General features: G+C 44.3%; 2 protein-coding genes and 1 long non-coding RNA gene across 4 annotated transcripts in view; 1 reads left to right on the forward strand and 2 right to left on the reverse strand.

Annotated features, from left to right (window-relative positions):
• Positions 1 to 18,034, reverse strand: part of FAM219A (family with sequence similarity 219 member A) — a 66,630-nt gene extending 48,596 nt beyond the window's left edge. Inside the window, exon 1 of one of the 2 annotated variants that reach the window (XM_081213258.1) lies at positions 17,717 to 18,034. In XM_081213258.1, coding sequence (XP_081069384.1) covers positions 17,717 to 17,776 — 60 coding nt within the window. In that variant the 5' untranslated portion in view covers positions 17,777 to 18,034. The remainder of the gene's footprint in view (positions 1 to 17,716) is intronic. The other variant, XM_081213257.1, reaches the window with a different exon arrangement.
• Positions 1 to 21,814, reverse strand: part of LOC308597395 — a 228,871-nt gene that overhangs the window by 48,596 nt on the left and 158,461 nt on the right. The gene's annotated exons all lie outside the window — the stretch shown is intronic.
• The window catches only part of DNAI1 (dynein axonemal intermediate chain 1), a 158,045-nt gene continuing 154,592 nt past the window's right edge, over positions 18,362 to 21,814 (forward strand). Inside the window, exon 1 of the mRNA XM_081212844.1 lies at positions 18,362 to 18,571. Coding sequence (XP_081068970.1) covers positions 18,539 to 18,571 — 33 coding nt within the window. The 5' untranslated portion in view covers positions 18,362 to 18,538. The remainder of the gene's footprint in view (positions 18,572 to 21,814) is intronic.

Below are 21,814 nucleotides of genomic sequence, written 5' to 3' on the forward strand. Positions count from 1 at the left end.
TTTAACAGGGAGAAATGTAAAGTATTGCACTTGGGCAAAAAAAATGAGAGGCACAAATACAAGATGGGTGACACCTGGCTTGAGAGCAGTACATGTGAAAAGGATCTAGGAGTCTTGGTTGACCACACACTTGACATGAGCCAACAGTGTGACGCGGCAGCTAAAAAGGCCAATGCAATTCTGGGCCTCATCAATAGGAGTATAGCATCTAGATCAAGGGAAGTAATAGTGCCACTGTATTCTGTTCTGGTCAGACCTCACCTGGAGTACTGTGTCCAGTTCTGGGCACCACAATTCAAGAAGAACACTGACAAACTGGAACGTGTCCAGAGGAGGGCAACCAAAATGGTCAAAGACCTGGAAATGATGCCTTATGAGGAACGGCTAAGGGAGCTGGGCATGTTTAGCCTGGAGAAGAGGAGGTTAAGGGGTGATATGATAGCCATGTTCAAATATATAAAAGGATGTCACATAGAGGAGGGAGAAAGGTTGTTTTCTGCTGCTCCAGAGAAGCGGACACGGAGCAATGGATCCAAACTACAAGAAAGAAGATTCCACCTAAACATTAGGAAGAACTTCCTGACAGTAAGCTGTTTGACAGTGGAATTTGCTGCCAAGGAGTGTGGTGGAGTCTCCTTCTTTGGAGGTCTTTAAGCAGAGGCTTGACAACCATATGTCAGGAGTGCTCTGATGGTGTTTCCTGCTTGGCAGGGGATTAGACTCGATGGCCCTTGTGGTCTCTTCCAACTCTATGATTCTATGATCTGTTGCAGATGCTCAACCAGCAGAATAACTCAGTCAAGCACCTATGTTGTGCTGGTGAAATACTTATCAGAACCAAGTGTCCTCGAGACTCCCTTTTAAGTTTTGGAGTACCACTGCATCAACTGGTGTAACAAAAAGGCAGCAAAGGCATCTTCTTCTTCCCAAAGGAGCAAACATCCACACACTGTTTTAGCTTGGCCCCCAAGGGATGTGGGTGGTGCTGTGGTCTAAACCACAGTGCCTAGAGCTTGCCTATCAGAAGGTCGACAGGGTGAGCTCCCGTTGTTCGGTCCCAGCTCCTGCCAACCTAGCAGTTCGAAAGCACACAGTGCAAATAGATAAATAGGTACCACTCCAGTGGGAAGGTAAACGGCATTTCCGTGCGCTGCTCTGGTTTGCCAGAAGTGGCTTAGTCATGCTGGCCACATGACCTGGAAGATGTTTGCGGACAAACGTCGGCTCCCTTGGCCAGTAAAGCGAGATGAGCGCTGCAACCCCAGAGTTGTCTGTTACTGGACTTAACGGTCAGGGGTCGCTTCACCTGCCCGCCAACCTGCGCCTCCTTAGAGTACATGGATCGTCCTCCTCCTCTTCCCTGCCCCATTCAGTCCTATGGAGCTGCAAGAAACTATACTTTGTGATGGAGGAACCAAAAACAGATAAATAGGCACACACTGTTCTTCTTACAGCTTCAACATCAACCAAATTCTTCTCTCTCCAGACCGATAAAAAGTTTATGAGATCTCAAAAGCTTGCACCCTATTTGGTTGGCTTAATAAAAGTATTGTCCTAATGTGGATTTCAGAATATAACTAGGTAGGTCTCAAGTCAAATCTGTTAACTGAATTACAGTGGCCACAAAGAAGGATCAAAACTGTGTCCTCTGGATCCCCTCCCATTGCTTTTTGGATGTGGGAAAATGTGTCTTGCAAGCCACAACCAATGCAGTGTTTTCTCAGTAATTTGACAAGCACAGTTCTAGGATCAGAAAAACCAAACTGCATCAGATTCTTCAGCTGAAATTCCTGACCAATACCATTTTTCTTAGTATGGAACAGGAGAAACAATAAGATTTTCCTTGCGGCAGAAATCTCTATTTCTTGGCCTTCATAAATAACAAAGTCAGCAACTAAGAAGGCTTGTATCCCCCAAGAAGTCAAACCTTGAGCTATAAATTGACTTTCTGATACAGTGTCAAAAGAAGAGCTGTACTACAAGTAATACTGCAGCATTCCATTTAATATTTCTTCACACCACCAGGTTCCAATTTCTAATGAAAACACCCTAAAACTGAATTCTTAGCATTATTTAATATTTACGTTACACCCACCCCATTTTCTACAGGGAACACTGGGCGAGGGAGAAGGAGGATGTTGGAAATGCTTGTTGTCTATGGAAACACCATATAATTCAGACTGCAGCTGCAATCAACATTAATAACTCGCGCCATCTAAAAAGCGCAGGTAGGCTGGCCGCAAGGAGAGGGCTAGATCCAGATATGTAATGAGCAAAGATCCACTTACACTGAAGGAAGGAAACATGGAGGCCTCCCCGTCCCCTTCCCCCTAAAAGCCGTTCAGGAAGGCTGGGGAACTCTCCAGAACAGCATGGAAACTGGTGCTGGTGGCTGCCAGGAGGGGGAGGAATCAGTAAGTATCACCTCCTAGCAGGTATCTCCTGCTAATGAAAAGGCATTGAGTATTGAGGTGGAATCTGTCTTAATTAAGTGGCTTTCTTGGTGGCCAGAAGTGCCTTTTACCAACTGACAGGTTTGCCAGCTACAGCCACTCCTGGACCAGGAAATCCTTGTCACAGACTAGTTCAAGCATTGTTTACTTCAAGGCTGGATTACTGCAATGGGCTCTCTGTGGAGCTTCCCTCGCACTAGATCCCGTAAGCTGCAGTTAGTACAAAATGCTTCAGCACAATTGCAGGCAAGCACAATTGAAGCCATGTCAGCATATATGGCATGGGTAGGCAAACTAAGGCCTGGGGGCTGGATGCGCCCCAATCACCTTCTAAATCCGGCCTGCGGATGGTCTGGGAATCAGCATGTTTTTACATGAGTAGAATGCATCCTTTTATTTAAAATGCATCTCTGGGTTATTTGTGGGGCAGAGGAATTCGTTCATTTTTTCTTCTTCAAAATATAGTCGGCCCCCCCACAGGGTCTGAGGGATCGGGGACCGGCCCCCTACTAAAAAATTTTGCTGACCCCTGATACGGTAGCACCAGTGCTCAGAGATTTGTACTGGATGCTGATCTGCTAGCAGGCCAGGTTCAAGGTGCTACTGTTCGTCTATGAATCCCTTAACAACTTGGGACCAGTTTACCTACAAGATCGCCTTGCTCTACATGTGCTCACTTGACTACTTTGATCAGCAGAACTGGCACTGCTACAGGTGTCGTGTTGTACCTTTTCTGCATTTGTAAGAAACTCGGTCATTTAGTATAGTAGCACCTACACTTTTTAATTCCCTGCCTATTGATTTCAAGCAGGTGCTTTTGCTGTACTCCTTTTGGTGCCTGCTTAAAAACATTTTTGTTTAGGCAAGCCTACACAGATGCTTGAAATCCAGTTTAATACTGTATCTCTGAGCTGGAATGTTTCTCAGGTAACAGATTAGAAACCATTAAATTACAACCTTTTTCCCCACTGAAAAAAAATGGTATTTTGCCAAAATTCTGTTGACAGGGCAGAGTTTTGCCCTTGCTGCAATAGAGCCCTGTCCAACTATTTATTTTCCCCCATAAGGTGAATGTCAAACATTTATTTTATTTATACACATAATTAATTTCTATGCCACACTCGATCCAAGGATCACAAGGCAGTTTATAACATAAAAACGCAAAAATACATAATGTATTAACAAACAAAAACAGCCCCCCAATATACAGTTATGTATCTATATGGGATCAAGCAAAAGGCTGCAGTTTGAGATAGCATGCAGGTGTTTGTACCAAACCTTTGCCCGTCTTCCAGACACTGCGCTCAAGCCGGCGCTCACCTGCATGGTCTCACCCTGGATTGGTTAGATCAGAGTTTAATGGAATGCTGGGAAACTGCATTTTAAAGACTTAGCTGGAACCTGAAAAAAAATACTGCACTGTTTTCTGTTCACTTATCCAACCACACTTTCTGTTCCTGGATAGTCCCTCCCATTCCCCAAGCCCACCTCAGCAAATAGGAGTTCCAAAAATATGTTCAGTTGTTACTCAGGCTATTTTGGGATTTGGTCTCAGTGTTTTATATATCTGGAAGTCTTGGGTTCTCCCAACCCTGTACCCCACCCCTTCTGTACAAGGGTGGTGTGCTGTTTTGGTTACACCATGATCCACACTGGGAGAATGAGCTCACTACTAGCATATAGGCTTGCAATAAATACTTTCCATGGTCAATCAAAAAGGGAAACCCAAGTGAATAGCTTAGTCAATGCACATTACTGACAGGACACTTGATTTTGAAAGAGGTCTGCAAGATAGCGTTTTTAATAAAAAATCTCTCTGGAGGAAAAAGGATTGCAAAAGGAGAACCGTTTACATAGGGAAAATTACTGGCTGCTTCCTATTAAGCAACCAGCAGCAGTTTCCTGAACATAGGAGAGAGAATCTTTTGAAGCTACTGTGCAAGCCAAATTGAATTTGCCCTTTTCCTTTTCTTATCTTCTGGCATTTCATAGAGAAGGGTCAGCAGGCACTCTGAATGCCGAAATCTCCCTCCTGGCTTACCATCATAATTAGAAGGGATCAGCTGATCTAGTAATACATGCATATTTAGCAGTGTATCTGCATCCCAGCTGTCTATGGGGTAATGCAGACTTCAAAGTAAAAAATAAAATAATAAACACATCCCAACTTGCTTTGCTGGCAGAACTACATCTTCACTTGGACAGCTACCTTTGTACTTGAGAAGCTACTTATTGCATAATAGAGGGACACCTCACACTCCAGAGTCACAGTTGGTCTCTTCCTCATCTCCCTACCCATGAAGCTAAAACAATGCCTATTTTTCACCAAGGAGACATGGTTAATTGATCCAGGGAGATTATTTACATTTCAAGAGGGGCTATTTTTGCATTTCAAAAGAATGCTACTGGAAAGAAGCAGGCCGTTTAATTTTTAATTTTTTTAAGGAGCTCTTGCAAGTATATGCTAATAGTCAATCTGATAATGCTATTCTCCCAACAATGAACTGTTTTAAGTCAATAGAAAAAAATAGTTGTCATCAGAAATGGTTAGCAGTACCCCACAAAAGTAACCTTCGGTTCTACTCTAACAAAATCAAGAGAGACAGATGTACAGCCCTTTTGAGCAGTAACCTTTTTTAAAAAATCAAATCTTTTACCATTTTATGTGTCCTATGTGAAATGGTTGGTGGAAGTATGTAATGACCTGCTTATCCAATCACTTCACAGAGTTGTTACCGAGACCCAAGGCAACCAGTGTTTGGGGACTACAAGTAGGAGCAGTGATTCAAGAGTCTGAAGACATAAAGGCATATTTAGATTTGACAGGTCTCTTGTCCCCAAATGCCTTCAAAACCTACGATTCTGACTGGCAAGTCTGCAGGAAATAGGCATATATATTGAGATTTAGTATATCTACCAACAGGCCCTTTCAGAAAGGCTTTCAGTGCTGACTAATAAGGGGCTCCATCCTTCCAACAACATGAGTGCCATTTAGCCAGGACAATAGCCAGGGTCTACAGTACAAAGCAAGGGAGATGGCTTTGGCAGGGAGGTGAGTTGTTATATTTGCCCACCTCCTCTGTGAGGCAACAAGGTCCTTTACTGGAGGGGATGAAGATTTTCCTCATGGATGTTGAGACCCAGAGACACTGAGCTACCCTTAAGTGACATGCAGGGATAGGTCAGAGCCACACCGGAGTTATACCTCATCTTCTAAATGCAGTGAAATGCCACAATCATGCAAACTGAAGCTCTCCTTTGAAGTTCTTGTTGCCCCAATCCCCTCCTTGGCAGAGATCTTTCAGGAAAATGTGATTCAGTTGTTTGGCTTAATAGGTCTGCTTATAACTCATTCAGCATAGTGACTATAGCAAATAGACTGCCCCCTCCCTCTGCTTTCCAACAAAGAATGGCATCATTAATAATGCACTCTGTATCTCGTCCCCTCTGCAGTGACTGAATTCTCGTCTGTGCTTTTCTGAGTCTTTCTTCCAGCCAGACGCATGTGGCAATCTGCTTCAAAGTACTGCTGTTGCCATCCAATACCCTGACATGCAGAGCGCTCACCCTTTCCCAAGCCATTATGACAACCTTGCTCTTAGCCATCTCCCCAGGACAAACAGCACCTCCTTCTGGGAAGCTAACATGCCAGCCCAATCTCTAAGCAGCTCTATCATTCATAGTGACAGGGCAAAAAACTGTGGCTTCTTTTGGTGGGCTAGCAAATCATATACACTTGTAAGGATGTAGCAGGATTTATTTATTTTTAATCCCTCCATTGTAGGACTACAGATCCAGAGGATAGAACAGATGCATTACTAACACTACCAGTAAGATCACACCCCTATAATGCATGCCATTTAATTCATGAGTACAACCACACATCTCTTCTTAGGGCAAAGGGAGTAGCAGAGTTTAGATTTCCTTCCCCCAGAGGCTGCAGGTTGAAAGGGCAGAACAATCCATCTTTATTGAGAGTAAGAAATAGTTAAAGGGCATTACAGATAACTAATTGGTATTTAGTTACCCTGAGCACGCATCTCTACAAGCACAAGCTTCATGGAATTCCTTGTTGGTGTAATGTGAACAATGGGTTAAATTACAGTGCTGGGGCTCATGTCTTGAGGAGTACAATCCCCCTACCAGGTCTGGATGTCCTGCAATAAGGATGTCAGGTGCACTGGGCTACCATGGCAACACTACTGAGGTCAAGGGTATGACTGGCTGAGTCACTCACATTCCCACTGGTTCAGAAAATATGCCAATGTGTAGAGACGGGTATAATAGTCTCTAGGACTATTGCTGTCCTTATGTCTTGTCGTGTCCTGTCCAAGTCCTACTGTGCTTGTGTGTGTCAGGGTCTGACTCTGAATCTGTGTGTGTCAGGAAAAGAGGCTGTGGGTTTTGCACAGCCGCGTTAGGTAGCCTGGGGATAGTGTGAGCGGATATCTCTGTACTCAGGTACCTTTACTTTATAGACCAGAAGAACTGCAAAGAGAGTAGTGTTTAGCTTTTGTGTCTGGAGACAATAAACACATTGTTCCTTAGAACTGTGTGGGAGAGGAGTTTTCCCCTTAACTGGGGACTCTGGAAGAAACTGTTCTGCTGGAAGCAGGAAATCTCTGGAGACCCTGCTGGGGCACTGCTTACTCCGCTGATACATCGCATGGGTTGAGCTGTGGTGGACTACCAACTGCCTTCCACAAGTCACCAACAGTCCTGACTGATGTAAGAACATGTGTGAATCTGCAAACACAGAACTCCTTTCCAAATGAGCATCAAAGGCCTATTTAGGAAAGTTTTTAATGCTTGGTGTTTTATTGTGCTTTTAATATTCTGTGGGAGCTGCCTAGAGTGGCTGGGGAACAAATAAATGAATTATTACCATTATTATTATTATTATTATTATTATTATTATTATTATTATTATTATTATTATTATTTCAATGCCACATCATTTTCAGTTACTCAAAAGAATATAGATTTAGTTACTGAGATTCTACAAATTCCTATGCTGAGATTCTGCACGTTCCTATTTTAGACATAAGCAGAAGGTAATCTGTTGCAGTAAGAACACCTCATCTTCTTAGTTGTATCTGTGAAAGCAGAACTGATGGCTTATGTACAATAGCTAGAAAAAAAGAGCTGTCAATGTAGTAGATAGGTATGTGACCTAAGAAGTTCAAGTATTACCTGATCCACATAGCTATTAGTCAGTCTCTGAAAAACTACAGTTAACCCTGTCCCTTGAACTTTACATGGGGATAGTACTGACCTACTTTTACAGAGCTACTATTAAGAATGACTGAGAATGTATGTGAGGCACTTTGGGTACAAAAAGCTATTTTAGAGTACTCTGTGTATAGGAATGAATCTTTATTATTACAGCTAAACAGCCAGCATAGTAAAAACAGAATTTCAGCATAATTTTTACATAAACATTATGTATAAGGGATTGTAAATCTATTTTCTTTTGTTGACCAATTCACCCAAGTATTTTCATCTGATATGCATGATGGATTTAGAGACCCCTGCACTTTGCAGATACAGTAGTCCAAGAATGAACAGCCAGCATGACGTGTCTCTTTGCCTTGTAAACAGCATTCTGCCTTGGAATACATTTGCCACTGCACTGTTTTTCAACAATGCACAAGACTCTTGAATGCAGTCTTACAAGATAGTCAATAAAAGGGGAAATTCTACACTACTATTTATTTGCAATTCAAACTTTACCCTGTGTGTTGGGACAATAATTTGTTTTCTTAGAAGTTTAGCCTCTGGCCAGACATTGTTTTGAATTTTAGGATTTGACAGGTTTCATTTGCCAACAGCAATTCTTCCTTTATCAGTTCTAGTTTTATCTTCCCACAAGGTCCCTGAAGCAAGCTTCCTGGCCAGTGACTGATATCCAGCGATCAAAATCAATACTAACAAACAATAACCACTCTTTTTCTAAGATAAAAGGAGCTTGCTTCCTTACCTTCACTGACCACCTGAGGGCTAGAATGCATTTATTCAAGTCAGCCACATAGTTTGAAGTGTGTGCTCTTAAAAAATGGCATAGGAGTCTTGCTATGTCAAATGTTTTCTTTTCCAGAAAGGAAGACAAAGAAACCGTTCTTAGCAAGAAGCTTGCTTAGTGCAGACTGGACAACCTGAGGTCAATGCACCTCTTTACTCCAGCCTTTCACATCCGATATGCATATTTTAAAGGTCCACCGTATTTTTGAAAATTGCATTCTTTGTAATTTTAAAATTTGTTTTTCATGTTGTATTGTTGTAACCCGCTCTTGGACCTCAGAGTGAAGATCAGATAATGAATTACAACAACAGTAGTAATTACTACAAATCACTACAGGAGATGGCATTGTGGGGACAGTTGCGTTTGACATGATGTACCCTAAGCTAAATGCTGACGTCTGAAGTTGAGCAAGTGGCAAATATATACAGTGGACGCTCTGGTTGCGAATGTGATTTGTGCACTCTAGGATGAACGTTTGTAAAAGGCAGCAGCGCATCAGTGCATGCACGGGTTGCGATTCGGCGCTTCTGCAAAAGCGCAACTGCTGAAACCCGGAAGTAACCTGTTCTGGTACTTCCGGGTTTCAGCGGGTGCGTAACCCGAAAAAACGCAACCTGAAGTGGCTGTAACCCGAGATATGACTGAACATGGTACACAAGAGGATAAAACAAGTAATAATGAGAAACAGAAACACGCAAGCTTACTGGAGAAGTAGGTATCTGAATATTCATTGAGACAGGAGAAAGCCAAAATAAGAGAGTCAATGTTGTGTAGAAGAGAGAATGGATCCAGAAGAGCTGGGTTCAAAGCAGATCACCACTACGGCACTAACAAGTTGGCCTTGGTCCAGTCTCTGTGACTCAGTCTAAGCTACCCTCTAATGAGGGCAATGTGCTGGTACATGTTCAACACCTTGAGCTCCCTGGAGGAAGGGTGGGATAAAAAAATGTGACACTCAACTATTTACTTCAGTATATCTGCAGTACTCTGGGGGTAAGGCTCCTCTTAGTCTTGCAACTGTAGATCATGTGTGAATTCAAGTTCAAAAAAGTGGCTTTGCTTCCCGCTAACCTCACATATTTGTTTAAACACACCATACTAAGTTGTTCAGTTCTCACATTCAAGACACATCTACACGGAAGGAAAGTCCCATTGATTTCTGCTTATGATCACAGCCCATGCAGGCAAGCAAAAGTACATTACAGTCTACTTCAATAGAAGAAGCTTCTACCAAGAGCACTAGCTGGCAACATATTACTGCAGCCAGGACCAAAGGAGGTCTTCTAGTGCTTACAGCAATATCAGAAAAGGAGGGAAGCACAGCCAGCAAGCAGCCCTATTGTTCTGGTCACCGAACAATACAGTACTTCAGATCTGAGTAGGTTAAACTGACCTGGGGAATAAATAAAAAATCAGCTTCTTAGCAAGAGCACACAAAGCCTAATTTAACCAAGCATGAGCACATAACTAGTTTTACAAAAGCAGCACACTGGCAGCTATACCTTCTGCATATGGATTTAGGACAGGAGTGGGCAACGCGTCCTCCAAGCAGGTTTTGTATAGCTCAAGGAGTCATATTAATCCCACCTTTTTACTTTCAAGCATGTGCTTTAAGTCTTTGTAGCTATGCTGGCCCCAGAGGGCAAGAAAACAGAGAAGGTATATGCTGGAAGTGAGCTTTTGAGTTAAATACTCATTGATGAATTGGTGTTCAGATAAACACAGTCTAGGAAAGGAAATGCACTCATGAGTTGGAGTGGCTTTCCCAGTTAATTCTGATTTTAGCAATTTGGCTGTCAGAAGTAAAGCCACCACTAGCAAGGACTGGGGATGACAACAGAGTAACTTCACCCATATAGATCTCAAAAATAATGTCTTGCTGAGAATCTTGCTCTCTACATCCAAGCGAGCCCAACTCAAAAGGTATTTCACTCCAAGCAACAAATAGAACTGGGATGTTTCTCATCTCAATTCAGACTGTAAGAGGAGCTTACAGTCTGAATTACTTCCCCAGCTGTTTCGTACTTGTTTGGCTTACCAAAGGCTATGAGTAGAGAATACTCATTTGAAACCAGCTGAGTCACAGAAGAATCTTTGGAGGGAGCACAGTGCTCTTCTGCGTTCCACAGACTGGATGTGCCCACACCCTGCATGGATTTGCCTACACTGTTAGCAGCCAAGTTCATGGATGGCATCCTAAAACTGAATCTAGTTTCTCAGCATGAGGCAAGGAAAAAAAAGGAAAGCTAGAAGAATATGCAACAAAGGATGCCTACTGCATATCTAGGAGGAGTCTTCCATGTTCCAGTAGTCCCTGGAGTGATCTCATATTGAATAGAATTACTCTGAGATTTGCGCCAACAGTGTTGCTTTTCCACCTGAGCATATATGGCCTCCTAAAAGTTACAATCGTTTTATTTATTCTTGAACTTCTAACTACCTGCATGTGTAACCTCGGCTGAGTCATAAGTAGTTATTTCAGCTACTCACTCAAATAATTAGAAGGGTAGGAAATGGAGCAGTCTTTCAAGTCTTGCTTTATTGCTGGAGAAAGTTACTGAAGAAAAAAAAGTAAGAGTCAAGTCTTCAATTCTTCAAAGTAAATGTCCAACCAGGTCTTCTATTCTTCCAGTAACTGTCCAACCAGGTTACTAGATGGAGTAAGGTATCAAGTGATACCACAGCTATTTACAGATAGGGAATCAATTAGCGTAACTGTCAGGTGGCTGGAGAGTTTAGGCCAGAAATGCTTCAGGTGAGTTTTTAAGCACAACTACAAAGGTTCACTCAGCTCTCAGTTCACACATCTGTAATTGCATTATCAAGCTACACAGCCCAGCCCAAACCAAGGTGAATTTACATTTAAGAAACCTCAGGCAGAAATCCTGGAGTTCAAAAGTGTTGCACTTTGCTTCTCCAATGGCAGCTTTCTGAACTCCAAAAATAAGCACTTATCAGGAAAAACACACAGGAGGATTCATCATGGATTTCATGGAGTAGGGAAGCAAGGATCAGATGCTATTAAGATATGGAAAGCTAAATAGTCAGTTGCAAACATGATCAGCTATAAGTGACCTCCTTTTCACAAACTCTGGTAGAGAATTTCCCCATGTTCACCAAATTGCTATACAGGGAGAGAAAAAAAGAGACTGGATTTTAAAGGTACCCATGGCAGCCAAGCAACTGGGTGTTTCTTCAACATTGACAGCTACTGTATATACCACCGTCACAGATGCATGGAAGCAAATCTACATCTTATTGGTAAAACATCTACTGATTGCGGTTTTGCATCTCTTACTGTTGATTAAAGCAATTCTGTGAGCAATCATTCAGTGTCTGATTTTATTTATTTTATATTAAGCTACACATTTATTCTTGTACACCTTGAGCTTTTTAGAAAAGGTAACAGAAATGTAATAAATACTGTATATTAAGTCATCCTATAAATCAGCCTTGGAACAATATAAAACGTAAGGAACCACTTGAACCTATAATCTAGCTCTTCCTCCCTTTGAAGCATTAAAATACCAACTCCTGGCTTTCTCCTCTGTCCCGACAAAACAATCATTTTTTGTCTACTGAATGAAGCTAACCGGCGCTGCTAGACAGTGGAGGTGAACAAAAAACTAATAATGTATTCATGATTTATATTAATTTTTACTGCTGATATGAGTAAATCCCGTGTTAGATTTACCCTATTCCATTATACCAACCTTTAAAAAGGAATTGCTTTACAATGGATCATAATCAATGAATACTTATTCAGGTCAAGATAAGACAGATTCCCAAATAATTAATTGGCTTGCTGCTCATAGATACTGAACTTGCAAATCATAATTTAGTTAATTTGAAAATGGAGAACAGTTAAGTCTAATACCTATGTGGAATCTAAAAAAAAGTATACAATATTATTTAGCTGTATCAAAATGTTTTCTGAACAAATATGCCAACAGGAGATAATGTCATGTGTAACGAACACTCTTCCATCTCCTAAGACTACCTGAATAGCAGCATGCTATAGTTTCTACATCTAAAGCAAAAAGAACAGTAGCACTTGGCAGCTTTTCCTTGGTTTTCCAGTAAGGCTGAAATTTAGGCACTATATTCATGTGCAAACAGCCTCTTCTCCATAGTTACACTTTTACACAGTTCTTAATACCTCTAGTGGACTTTGCTTACTACAACAGTTGGAAGTACTGGCCCACACCCTTTATGTCCAAGCTTAAATATACAGAAAACACAGTGGAAGCAACACAGAGGGGAAAACCTCACATACCAGCAGCCTAACTCTTTGAGTGCTTACACAGGAATCCCACTGAAGGCAATTAGTCTTCCTTTCCAAGTGTGCATAGGATTGCCACCACCTGCCACTTCACTTGCAAGAGCACTTGTGCCTTGATTAAGAGGTGATCTTTCTCCTCCATCTTCTGGGAGGAGGAGGGGGGAGAGAGAGAGAAGAGCAAAGATGCTGAAGTGTTCTGCATGGATGGGACCAGAGAAGAGAACAAGCAATTAAGGCTTGTTACCTAAACAAGCAAGCACTATGGAGTGTGCTCCCAACAAAAGAGCAGACCTGATGCAAGCACAATACCTTTCCTTCTATGGGCCCCCCATATGAGAAGGCAAGAGCAGCCTCTACCAACCTGCATTGTTCCCTCAGGACACCCCCAGTCCTTGGGGACCATGACTTCTGTTTGCTATAAGAGAAAATATGCACACTCACACTTTTCTGCACACAAAACACTGTATCGATGAAAAGAGGTATTTATTGACATGAAGACATTAAGGAAAGCTAAGACAGGCAACAGTGATTATATCTCATGCTTTATGAGCCACAACTAAGAGCTTCAGTTTTATCTGCTATTTGCACAAATATCTAATTCATTTCTGCCTGTACTCCAAATTTCCAAGGACTGCAGATGAGAGCACGCAAGATGTTGTACACATTAGAGGTTCTTATCCAGGGGCAGAAAAGCCATTTTCCAATAGCCAGAGTGAAAATGTAAGACAAAGTTCACAGAATATCAAGAGAAACTGACCACAAGGGCAGACAGCAGATTGAATATATAACATGCTTCGCTGAATAGTTTGTGAATTTTGCAGCTACGGAATAGACCCTCTGCAAAAATCATGGCATAGTTTCTCTTAAGAAGTTTTATATTCTTGTAGCAGCAAAAATTCAAAATATGATAGTTATATTTGCTAAAGAAGCAAAATAAAGCAAACCCCAACAATGATTCCAAGGCAGGTACCAGTGTTTCTATGGGCTGCACAACACCCTATATTCTTTGACATCTCCATTGTCACTTTATTCTCTCCTTTTTTAATGTTAAAGTGTAGAATTCAACCAAGCACTAGGGAGATTGTTCCATCACTGTTAGAGAAATGCTATCAGAACAATCTCCCCTTTCCTCCTGCTGTACAATGTTCTGACCTTCCAGTGCAGTTTTGCAGGAGACATGGGGTTGGAGAGGGGGTGAAACCCTATTGTGCTAGCACGAGTCCTTGCATTGGCTTCCACTAACAGAACAGGTTAGTTGAATTCAGCCAAGTATGTCTACTCCACTTTTCTTTATAAATAGATTCAAAGAACCTTACAAAAACATTCAAAGTAATTACAATCAGATCTTTTTAAAAAATATATATATGATAGAATAAGGGCAGGTTAACACAACTTTTAAAGCAGGAAGATAAAAGCATCAAAGCACATTAAAACATGAACAAAATAAAAGAAAAAAGGTTTAAGCAGCATGCCTGAAGCTGAAAAGTGGAAGTGGGAAACTGCAGGACTGGCAGCTGAATGAGGCCATCCAGGCCTCTCTGTCTGCTCCTGGAAACACTCTCCAGACGATGCCCCTTCTCAACATCCCTGCTTCACACAATCCTTGGGTATTTTTGCCTGGCTGGAATGTGCCTTTAAACCTCATTAATGACTGGAATAAAAAAAGGAGTATAGAAAGAAACCAGCTTACTGCCCCAAGGTAAAATTTACCTGTGCTGCTCTTCCCAGTTTGCCTCCGGCCCTGCCCACCCCCATGTGGCCCCCAGAACATTGACCAGTAGGGAATGTGGCTCTCAAGCTGAAAAGGGTTCCCCACTCCTGCTTAGAACAGAGGGAGCCAGACACATTTCTCTAAGGAAAGTGTTGCATAACTTGGATACTAGAGTAGAAAAAAGATTCATCCCATGTTCCAACCAACCATACCTCTCAAAGTGGTGCAATGTATAGCAAGGCCTCTGATGTTGAACCAGTAAGCTGGTTTCCCCCTCAAATAATGCCAACTGAATAATTCAAGCCATAACATTTTCATAATGCAATCTCAAACTAAAATTCATGTTTAAGCAACACTTTTGGCACTATTTTCATGAACAAGGGTAGATTTTTGCAAGGATGACGAACTGCATATGGTTAATTGAGAAGGGGGAATAGACACAGTGCTTCAAGGCACTCGATCTGTATGGCTCCAGTTAATGTGACATTTTGCTGAACTGTTACTGCACCACTCAGTTCACAATCATGAGTCTTCAAGATCAGAGAGTGAAACATACCCTGATGCCAAGACATTACCGACCACCTTTACCTGTTATGGGGATACCAGGTACTGTATGGGAAGATAAACATCTGAGCAAAGCATGAGCCTGCCAGAATAACCAATTAAAGGATTCCTCTACAATTAAAGGCTGGTCAGCAAATAGACAAATAATTAAAACTACTAGATGAACTTCATAAGACTAATGCAGGCCAAAATAAGTCAAATATCCATTTAGCATTTAACGTTGCAGAGGAAAACAACACAGTATAACAGAAAAGGGGAAGAAAGCTACATCTAAACAGGAGCACAGAAGGCTTGCCAATGAAGACACATGTTCAGACTAATGATTACTGATGAGAAAGTAGGAGACACTCCCTCTGATTCCCTAATATTCAAATGACTACTATGAACTGTGTTTTAAACTACAAGATAGGAAATCCACAGCCAATAGGTCATTAGCTTCTCTCTCTGTATCAAATTAGTGTTTACAAACTATCTGAGAGATGACAAAGAGCCCTTGATTGGAAAACGGGATAGAATCTCTTACTAATGATGTATGTACATGCAGAAAGAGAAAGTGGGTGTAGAGGATGGAACAAAATGGTTGGAAGTACTGCAGGTGCCCAGAAGCTGCAACACACGGCCTTGTAGTAATTTAAAATATAATGTAAACAATGTGAATGGCTTGGGTTTAAGAAGCATATACAAATCAGTAGGAATCAGAAGCGTGTGTGTGTGTCAGGGAGTGTGTGAAACAAGAAGCCTGGTAATCACTATATGGAACAGTCAGTGAGAAAGGAGAAGGAATGCAAAGAAACCAATTTTCACCTTCTGTAAGATGAACTCCATGACATGGTGGTGACATTTTATCACCCACACAATAAGGGAGTCAACCCCTGATTGGGAGGTGCACAGAAGTTGCTCTACATATGGAATCTTTGGGCGGGAGGCAGCATCTCTGAAAACTGTTTGCCTAAGCCTCTTTCAGAACCATTTCAAGGGACAGCAACCTACCACACAACCCTACGCTTCTAATTTAACCCATCACATCTCGCAAGGAACACAGGCTTCGAAACAGCAACCTTTCCCTCCTAGACCAACTCTGGTCATGCAGCGAGGCTATTCTCTTAAAAGCAAAAATGACCAGTAGTGATTCTCGGCATGCAAAGATTCTGAACACAGATTTGAGCATGAAGGTACAGTCAAATGGTAACAAATCTGTTCTTTCTTTTGCTGCCAGTAGATGCTACCGACATGCAATATTTATCCCTCTCCCCTACATGCTTACAAAAGGATTACGTCATCAAGCCAGCCAGACATGGACCCAAAACATCCAGTCATGTTCCGGTCCCTTCCATGCCTGCCAGTAGCAAGAGAGGCTTCCATAAGCCTCTTGATGAAAGGGGCCTGGAGCAACCAGATCCCTAGAGCACGAGATCATCATGCCATACCTTAAGAGAACAAGCTAAGGTGGGGGATCCTTCAGGAAAAGGGAGAGTAAGCAGAGCTGCAGAGAAGAAACAGCTGAGCAAACAGAGGGTAAGCAGCTTCCCTGCAACAGAAAGAGTAGTTGATAGCAAAGGGGGCTTCCTGCCCCCCTTTCCTTCTATGGAGGGGTTTGAGAAACCTTAGCACAGGCAGATGTTGTTCCTCCTTATGCCAGCACAGCAATGTGCCTTAAAGTGAGACCAGTCTCACCACTGCTCAAGGACAAGATTTCCTTTGAATCCTGAGAAAAATATCCGTTTTGGATTTCTGCCTCTGTTGATCTTTTAAAAATAAAATTGCCTTGACCCTGACCTTGTGCAATGCTTCATAACAGTCTCACCGAATACCATACCCCCCCAAAACACACACACACACACACTCCTGAAGAAAGCTTCTCCAGAGACCCTTGGGACTACAGCTCCCCTTACGCCATACTTTTCACCTGTGCATTGTTTGTGGGGCGGGTTGGTAGGAGCAAAGGCAGGTCACCCCACCATCAAAAAAGGCAGGTCACCCCACCATCAAAAAACGCAGTGGGGTGTCAGCTTCTCAAAACTTCCTTTTGAAGAGCGGGGTTGGGGTGGGGAGCAGGAGGAGAGGAGGGGCCACAGAGGAGAGACCTCAGTTCAAATCCTGGCCAAGTCAAAGCAACGGGGAAAGGATGTTTCTCCACCCAAAGGTGCGCGGTGTCCAAGGCAGGAAGAGGAAGAATACTCTTTGTGACTATGGGGGGGGGGGTTGCTGCGTGCGGCTGGAGAAACAGCCCCCCCCCCGCACATAGACGATCTTCTCCCCTCCCGCCCATTTCCCCTGATCACTTTCTCCTCCTCTCCCCCCCAGCCGTGTCCTTTGCGAAGGAGGCCTGGAAGGGCGTCTCCCCTCCCTCCATCCACCCCCCCCCCAGGCAAGGCCGGGGCCGAGCCTGCCGCAGAGGTGCGGCCCCGCAACCCCGAGACCCCTTAAGGGTGGGGGGTGAGGAGCCCCTTCCTCCCACCGGGGGGGCTATTCCCCCCCCCAAAAAAATTTCTCATATTAAACCGCCCTGAGTCCTGCGGGGGTGTAGGAATAATGTAATTAATAGCAATGGGAAGGGAAAGAGCAGCAGGTGCGTGGGGTCACGTCCCCCCCTCAGAGAGATGATGCTGAGGGGGGGGGGGTTGGAAAGAGGCGACTTGGCCCCCCTCCCCCCATCAACGGCGAGGGCTCCTGAGGGGACTCACCAGCGGCTGCATCTCGGCTCTCACGGCGGGCACTTGGAAGCGGTCGATCTCCTCCATCATGGTGCCGGCGGGAGAGGGAGCCGGGCCGGGAAGGCCGAGCGGGCGGAGGGCGGGCGAGAACCGGCAGCTGGAAGAGGACGAGGACGAGGAGGAGGGAGAGGAGGAGGAGGAGGCCCGGCCGCCGCCGCCGCCGCCTCAGTGTCGCTGGGCCTCGCCCTCCGCCACTGCCGCCGCCGCTGCCTGCCTCATCCCCTCAGAGATGCTCCTGGCCGAGGAAGGAGACGCGCCGCCGCCGCCTCAGAAAAACCCTCCACAGCCGGCCGCGGTGACTCCGCCCTCTCAGTGCGCACGCGCGAACTCGGGTGGGGTGGGGGGAAGCGCCGCTCCGGTCCCTGGAGGCTCTCTGGCAGCCCCATCACGCGCCCCGCCCACCACATTTGCATATTCATCAGAGGGGCGGGGTTGCGTGACGGAGCGGCGCTCGCTCTCCCTCGGGCTGGACCCCGCCCTCCTCAGGAGTCCTTCTCTCCGCCCATTGGCTCTTTGACCTTCCAACTGGGGAAGGTGGGTAGACGGACGGTGGAGGCGGCCAATCTCAGGCGGGCGCGCCTTCTCGTCAATCTCTGTGGGCGAAAGGAGGAGCGGCGGCGGCGGCGGCGGAACCTACTTCCGTTTGGTTGCCATGGATGCCGAGATCAACTTCCGGCAGCTGGCAGACGAAAGCCGGGCGTGAAAAGAAAGAGAGGAGGGTTTGAAATAGCGAAGGAAGAGAGTCGGGCGACCACCGCCGGCCATTGACGCGGAGGGAGGAGAGCCGCAGATATGCCCCCGAAAGAGCCTTTCAAGCGAAGGCAGGTCAGAAAAGGGAAGGAGGGGGGAAGGAGGGGGGTCGGGCGTGACGTCACCAGGTGCACTGCCCCCCCCTGATGGTTGTTGTTGTTGTTGTTGTTGTTGTTGTTGACATATTCTCCAATGAAAATAGGGATGTCCCATTCCAGAATGATAATTTTATTCTGGGCAGCTTTCCAACATATTTAAAAACATAATTAAACATTATTATATTTAATAATAATAGTATTAAATATTTTAATAATAATAATAATAATAATAATAATAATAATAATAATAATAATAATAATAATTATTATTATTATTATTTATACCCCGCCATCCCCAGCCAAGGCTGGGCTCAGGGCAGCTAACAAGCAATAATAAAAACAAATTGAATGAATGCAACTTAAAAACAAAATTAAAATACAACATTAAAATATTGAAACCTCATCGCAGGAGGAGAAAGGAAAAGAAAAAAGAAAGAGGGGGAGGGAATCAAATTGGCTCCAAGCCAAAGGCCAGGCAGAACAACTCTATCTTCCCTGCGGAAAGAGATCAGATCCCGCAGGGCCCTGGTCTCATGAGGCAGAGCGTTCCACCAGGCCGGAGCCAGAGTTGAAAAGGCCCTGGCTCTGGTTGAAGCAAATCTAACTTCCTTAAGGGACACAGGTGGCGCTGTGGGTTAAATCACAGAGCCTAGGACTTGCCAATTAGAAGGTCGGCGGTTCGAATCCCCGTGACGGGGTGAGCTCCCATTGTTCGGTCCCTGCTCCTGCCAACCTAGCAGTTCGAAAGCACGTCAAGGTGCAAGTAGATCAATAGGTACCGCTCCGGCGGGAAGGTAAACAGTGTTTCCGTGCGCTGCTCTGGTTCGCCCCAGAAGCAGCTTAGTCATGCTGGCCACACGACCCAGACGCTGTACGCTGGCTCCCTCGGCCAATATAGCAAGATGAGCGCCGCAACCCCAGAGTTGTCCGCGACTGGACCTAATGGTCAGGGGTCCCTTTACCTTTAAGGAAGATTGGGACATCCCAGGATCAATTCAGAAACCAGGACGGCTTCTCTAAATCAGGGACGTCCCTGGGAAATAGGGACACTTGGAGGTCTGTGTTGTTGTTGTTAATTTATTCCATTTCTCTTATTTGATCTATTATTTAAATTTCTGCCCTTCATCTAAGGCTTACAGGGTGATTTGCAATATAAAAATGCAATAAATACATACCATAATGACAAACAAAAACAATACCCCCCCCCAGTTTAAAAGGCCATAGATTGCTTAGTTAGCTAAAGCCTGGGAGAAGAGGAATGTTTTTTGCCTGACACCTAAAGATATGTAATGAAGGTGCTTGGCAAGCCTCTTTGGGGAGAGCATCGTGCAAGCAGGGAGCCACCACAGAAAAGGCCCGTTCTTGTTTCGTGCCCTCTGGACTTCTCATGGGATGAGGTAACTGTTGGGTGGATTTGTCACTGGTTTCTCATCATCCTGGGGAAAAGTTACAACAGAGGTGCTTCAGGGTTCTGTCCTGGGCCTGTTGTTGTTCAACGTATAAAAAGACTTTGATGAAGAAATTGAGGGGATGTGTATCCAATCTACAGATGATACCAAACTGGGGGTGGGAGTAACTAATGCTGCAGAAGACAGCAACTGGATTCAAGATGACTTTAACAGATTGGAGAACTGGGCCCAAACTAACAAAATAAATTTCAATAGGGACAAATGTCTGCACTTAGGCACTTAGGCAGGAAAAACCAGTGGCACAATTATAGAATGGGGGACACCTGGCTTGACAGTGGTATGAGTTTCCTTGAGAAAAATCACATTTTGTGAGTCAGCACAACAACTGCACCACTTACTGACTACTAATATTTTGCCAGCTGATAAAAGGTCACAGATATGGTGATTTGCCTCCTACAGCACTTAAGATTCACACATGCACCATTTCCACCTTTCCCCTCAAGAATACGGGTGAGATGAACATCAGCAGCACCGCCATCCTGTGTTGTTCCTCATCCTCTCATGAAGGGGACAGCCCATGGCCAGGGTGGCCTCTTAAAGGGGAGGGGTGTCATTAAAAAAGGGACAAAAAGTTATGTTGATCTGCATGAAATGTGCACGTATTTCAATTTATAAGCATTTATTATTTATTTATTCGTTGCACTTACAGTCATACTTCGGGTTGAAGTAGCTTCATTTTTGGGTTGCGCTCCGGATGTAACGGAGTGCGTTACTTTTGTGTTTCGCTGCTTGCACATGCGCAGATGGCCAAAATGACAACACGCGCATGTGCGGAAGCGGCGAATGGTGACGCAGACACGCGGACGCGGGTTGCGTTCGCTTCAGGATGCGAATGGGGCTCCGGAACGGATCCCGTTCACATCCAGAGGTACCACCGTATATCTCACCTTTTCCTCCAAGAAGCTCAAAGTGTCATGTGTAGTTCTCCCTCTTCTTCACTTAAACCCCAAAACAGCAACCCTGTGAGGTAGGTTAGTCTGAGAGAAGCAGATGCTATACCTCAATGCCACCCAGAGAGCTTCACGGATTTGAGCCCTAGTCTCGCCCAAGTCTTAGTTTGGCAGTCTAACCACTATGGTGCACTGGCTAACTATAAAGAGATACATTTAGATGTAACGAAATTTAGATGGAAGTGCAACCCACCTCACCCTAGTGACCTGTGTGTATGCTCCCCCTGCTCCCCAGGGGATTTGATTTGATTTAATATTTGTATTCAGTTTTTCCAACAACAAAAATATTTTGTCTCTTGAGTGTTGGATTAGCATAGATGTTCTTCACTTCCAGTTTTATTCAGTAGCTGCAGGTGTGGAGGGGTGTTTGTGTGTGCATGCGCACACGCGCAACGACCTTGTAATGTTCTCTATCATTATAAAGCACAACAGTTCTCTATTATCAATTGCCTTGCATCTGGGTTTGCGGTGGCCCCAAGGTAGGCTCAGATTTGGACAACTCACAGGTCACCCCACTCCAAAGAGGGAAGGCCTCAACATCTCCTCTACTATGCCTTCCTGGTCTGGGGATGACTGCCTTATACCTTCTCCTGCTTCAAAGTCACGTAGGAGTATGTGACTCCAGAATCAGCTACAGGCCCTTTAAGGGTTGCAGACAGCTCTTCCAGGGGGCAGAGCCATCAGGAAAGGACAGCTTCTGGCTGGTCTTTTGCTGGGAACAACTGTAGTTCAGCCTGTAAGGCGCACAAGGAGCTGACCAGGGTCCTTGATTGGCAGATCAGAATCCTGGACAGCTCCGAG

This window comes from Podarcis bocagei (assembly GCF_964188305.1).
Source record: "Podarcis bocagei genome assembly, chromosome: 11".
Taxonomy (NCBI): Eukaryota; Metazoa; Chordata; class Lepidosauria; order Squamata; family Lacertidae; genus Podarcis; species Podarcis bocagei.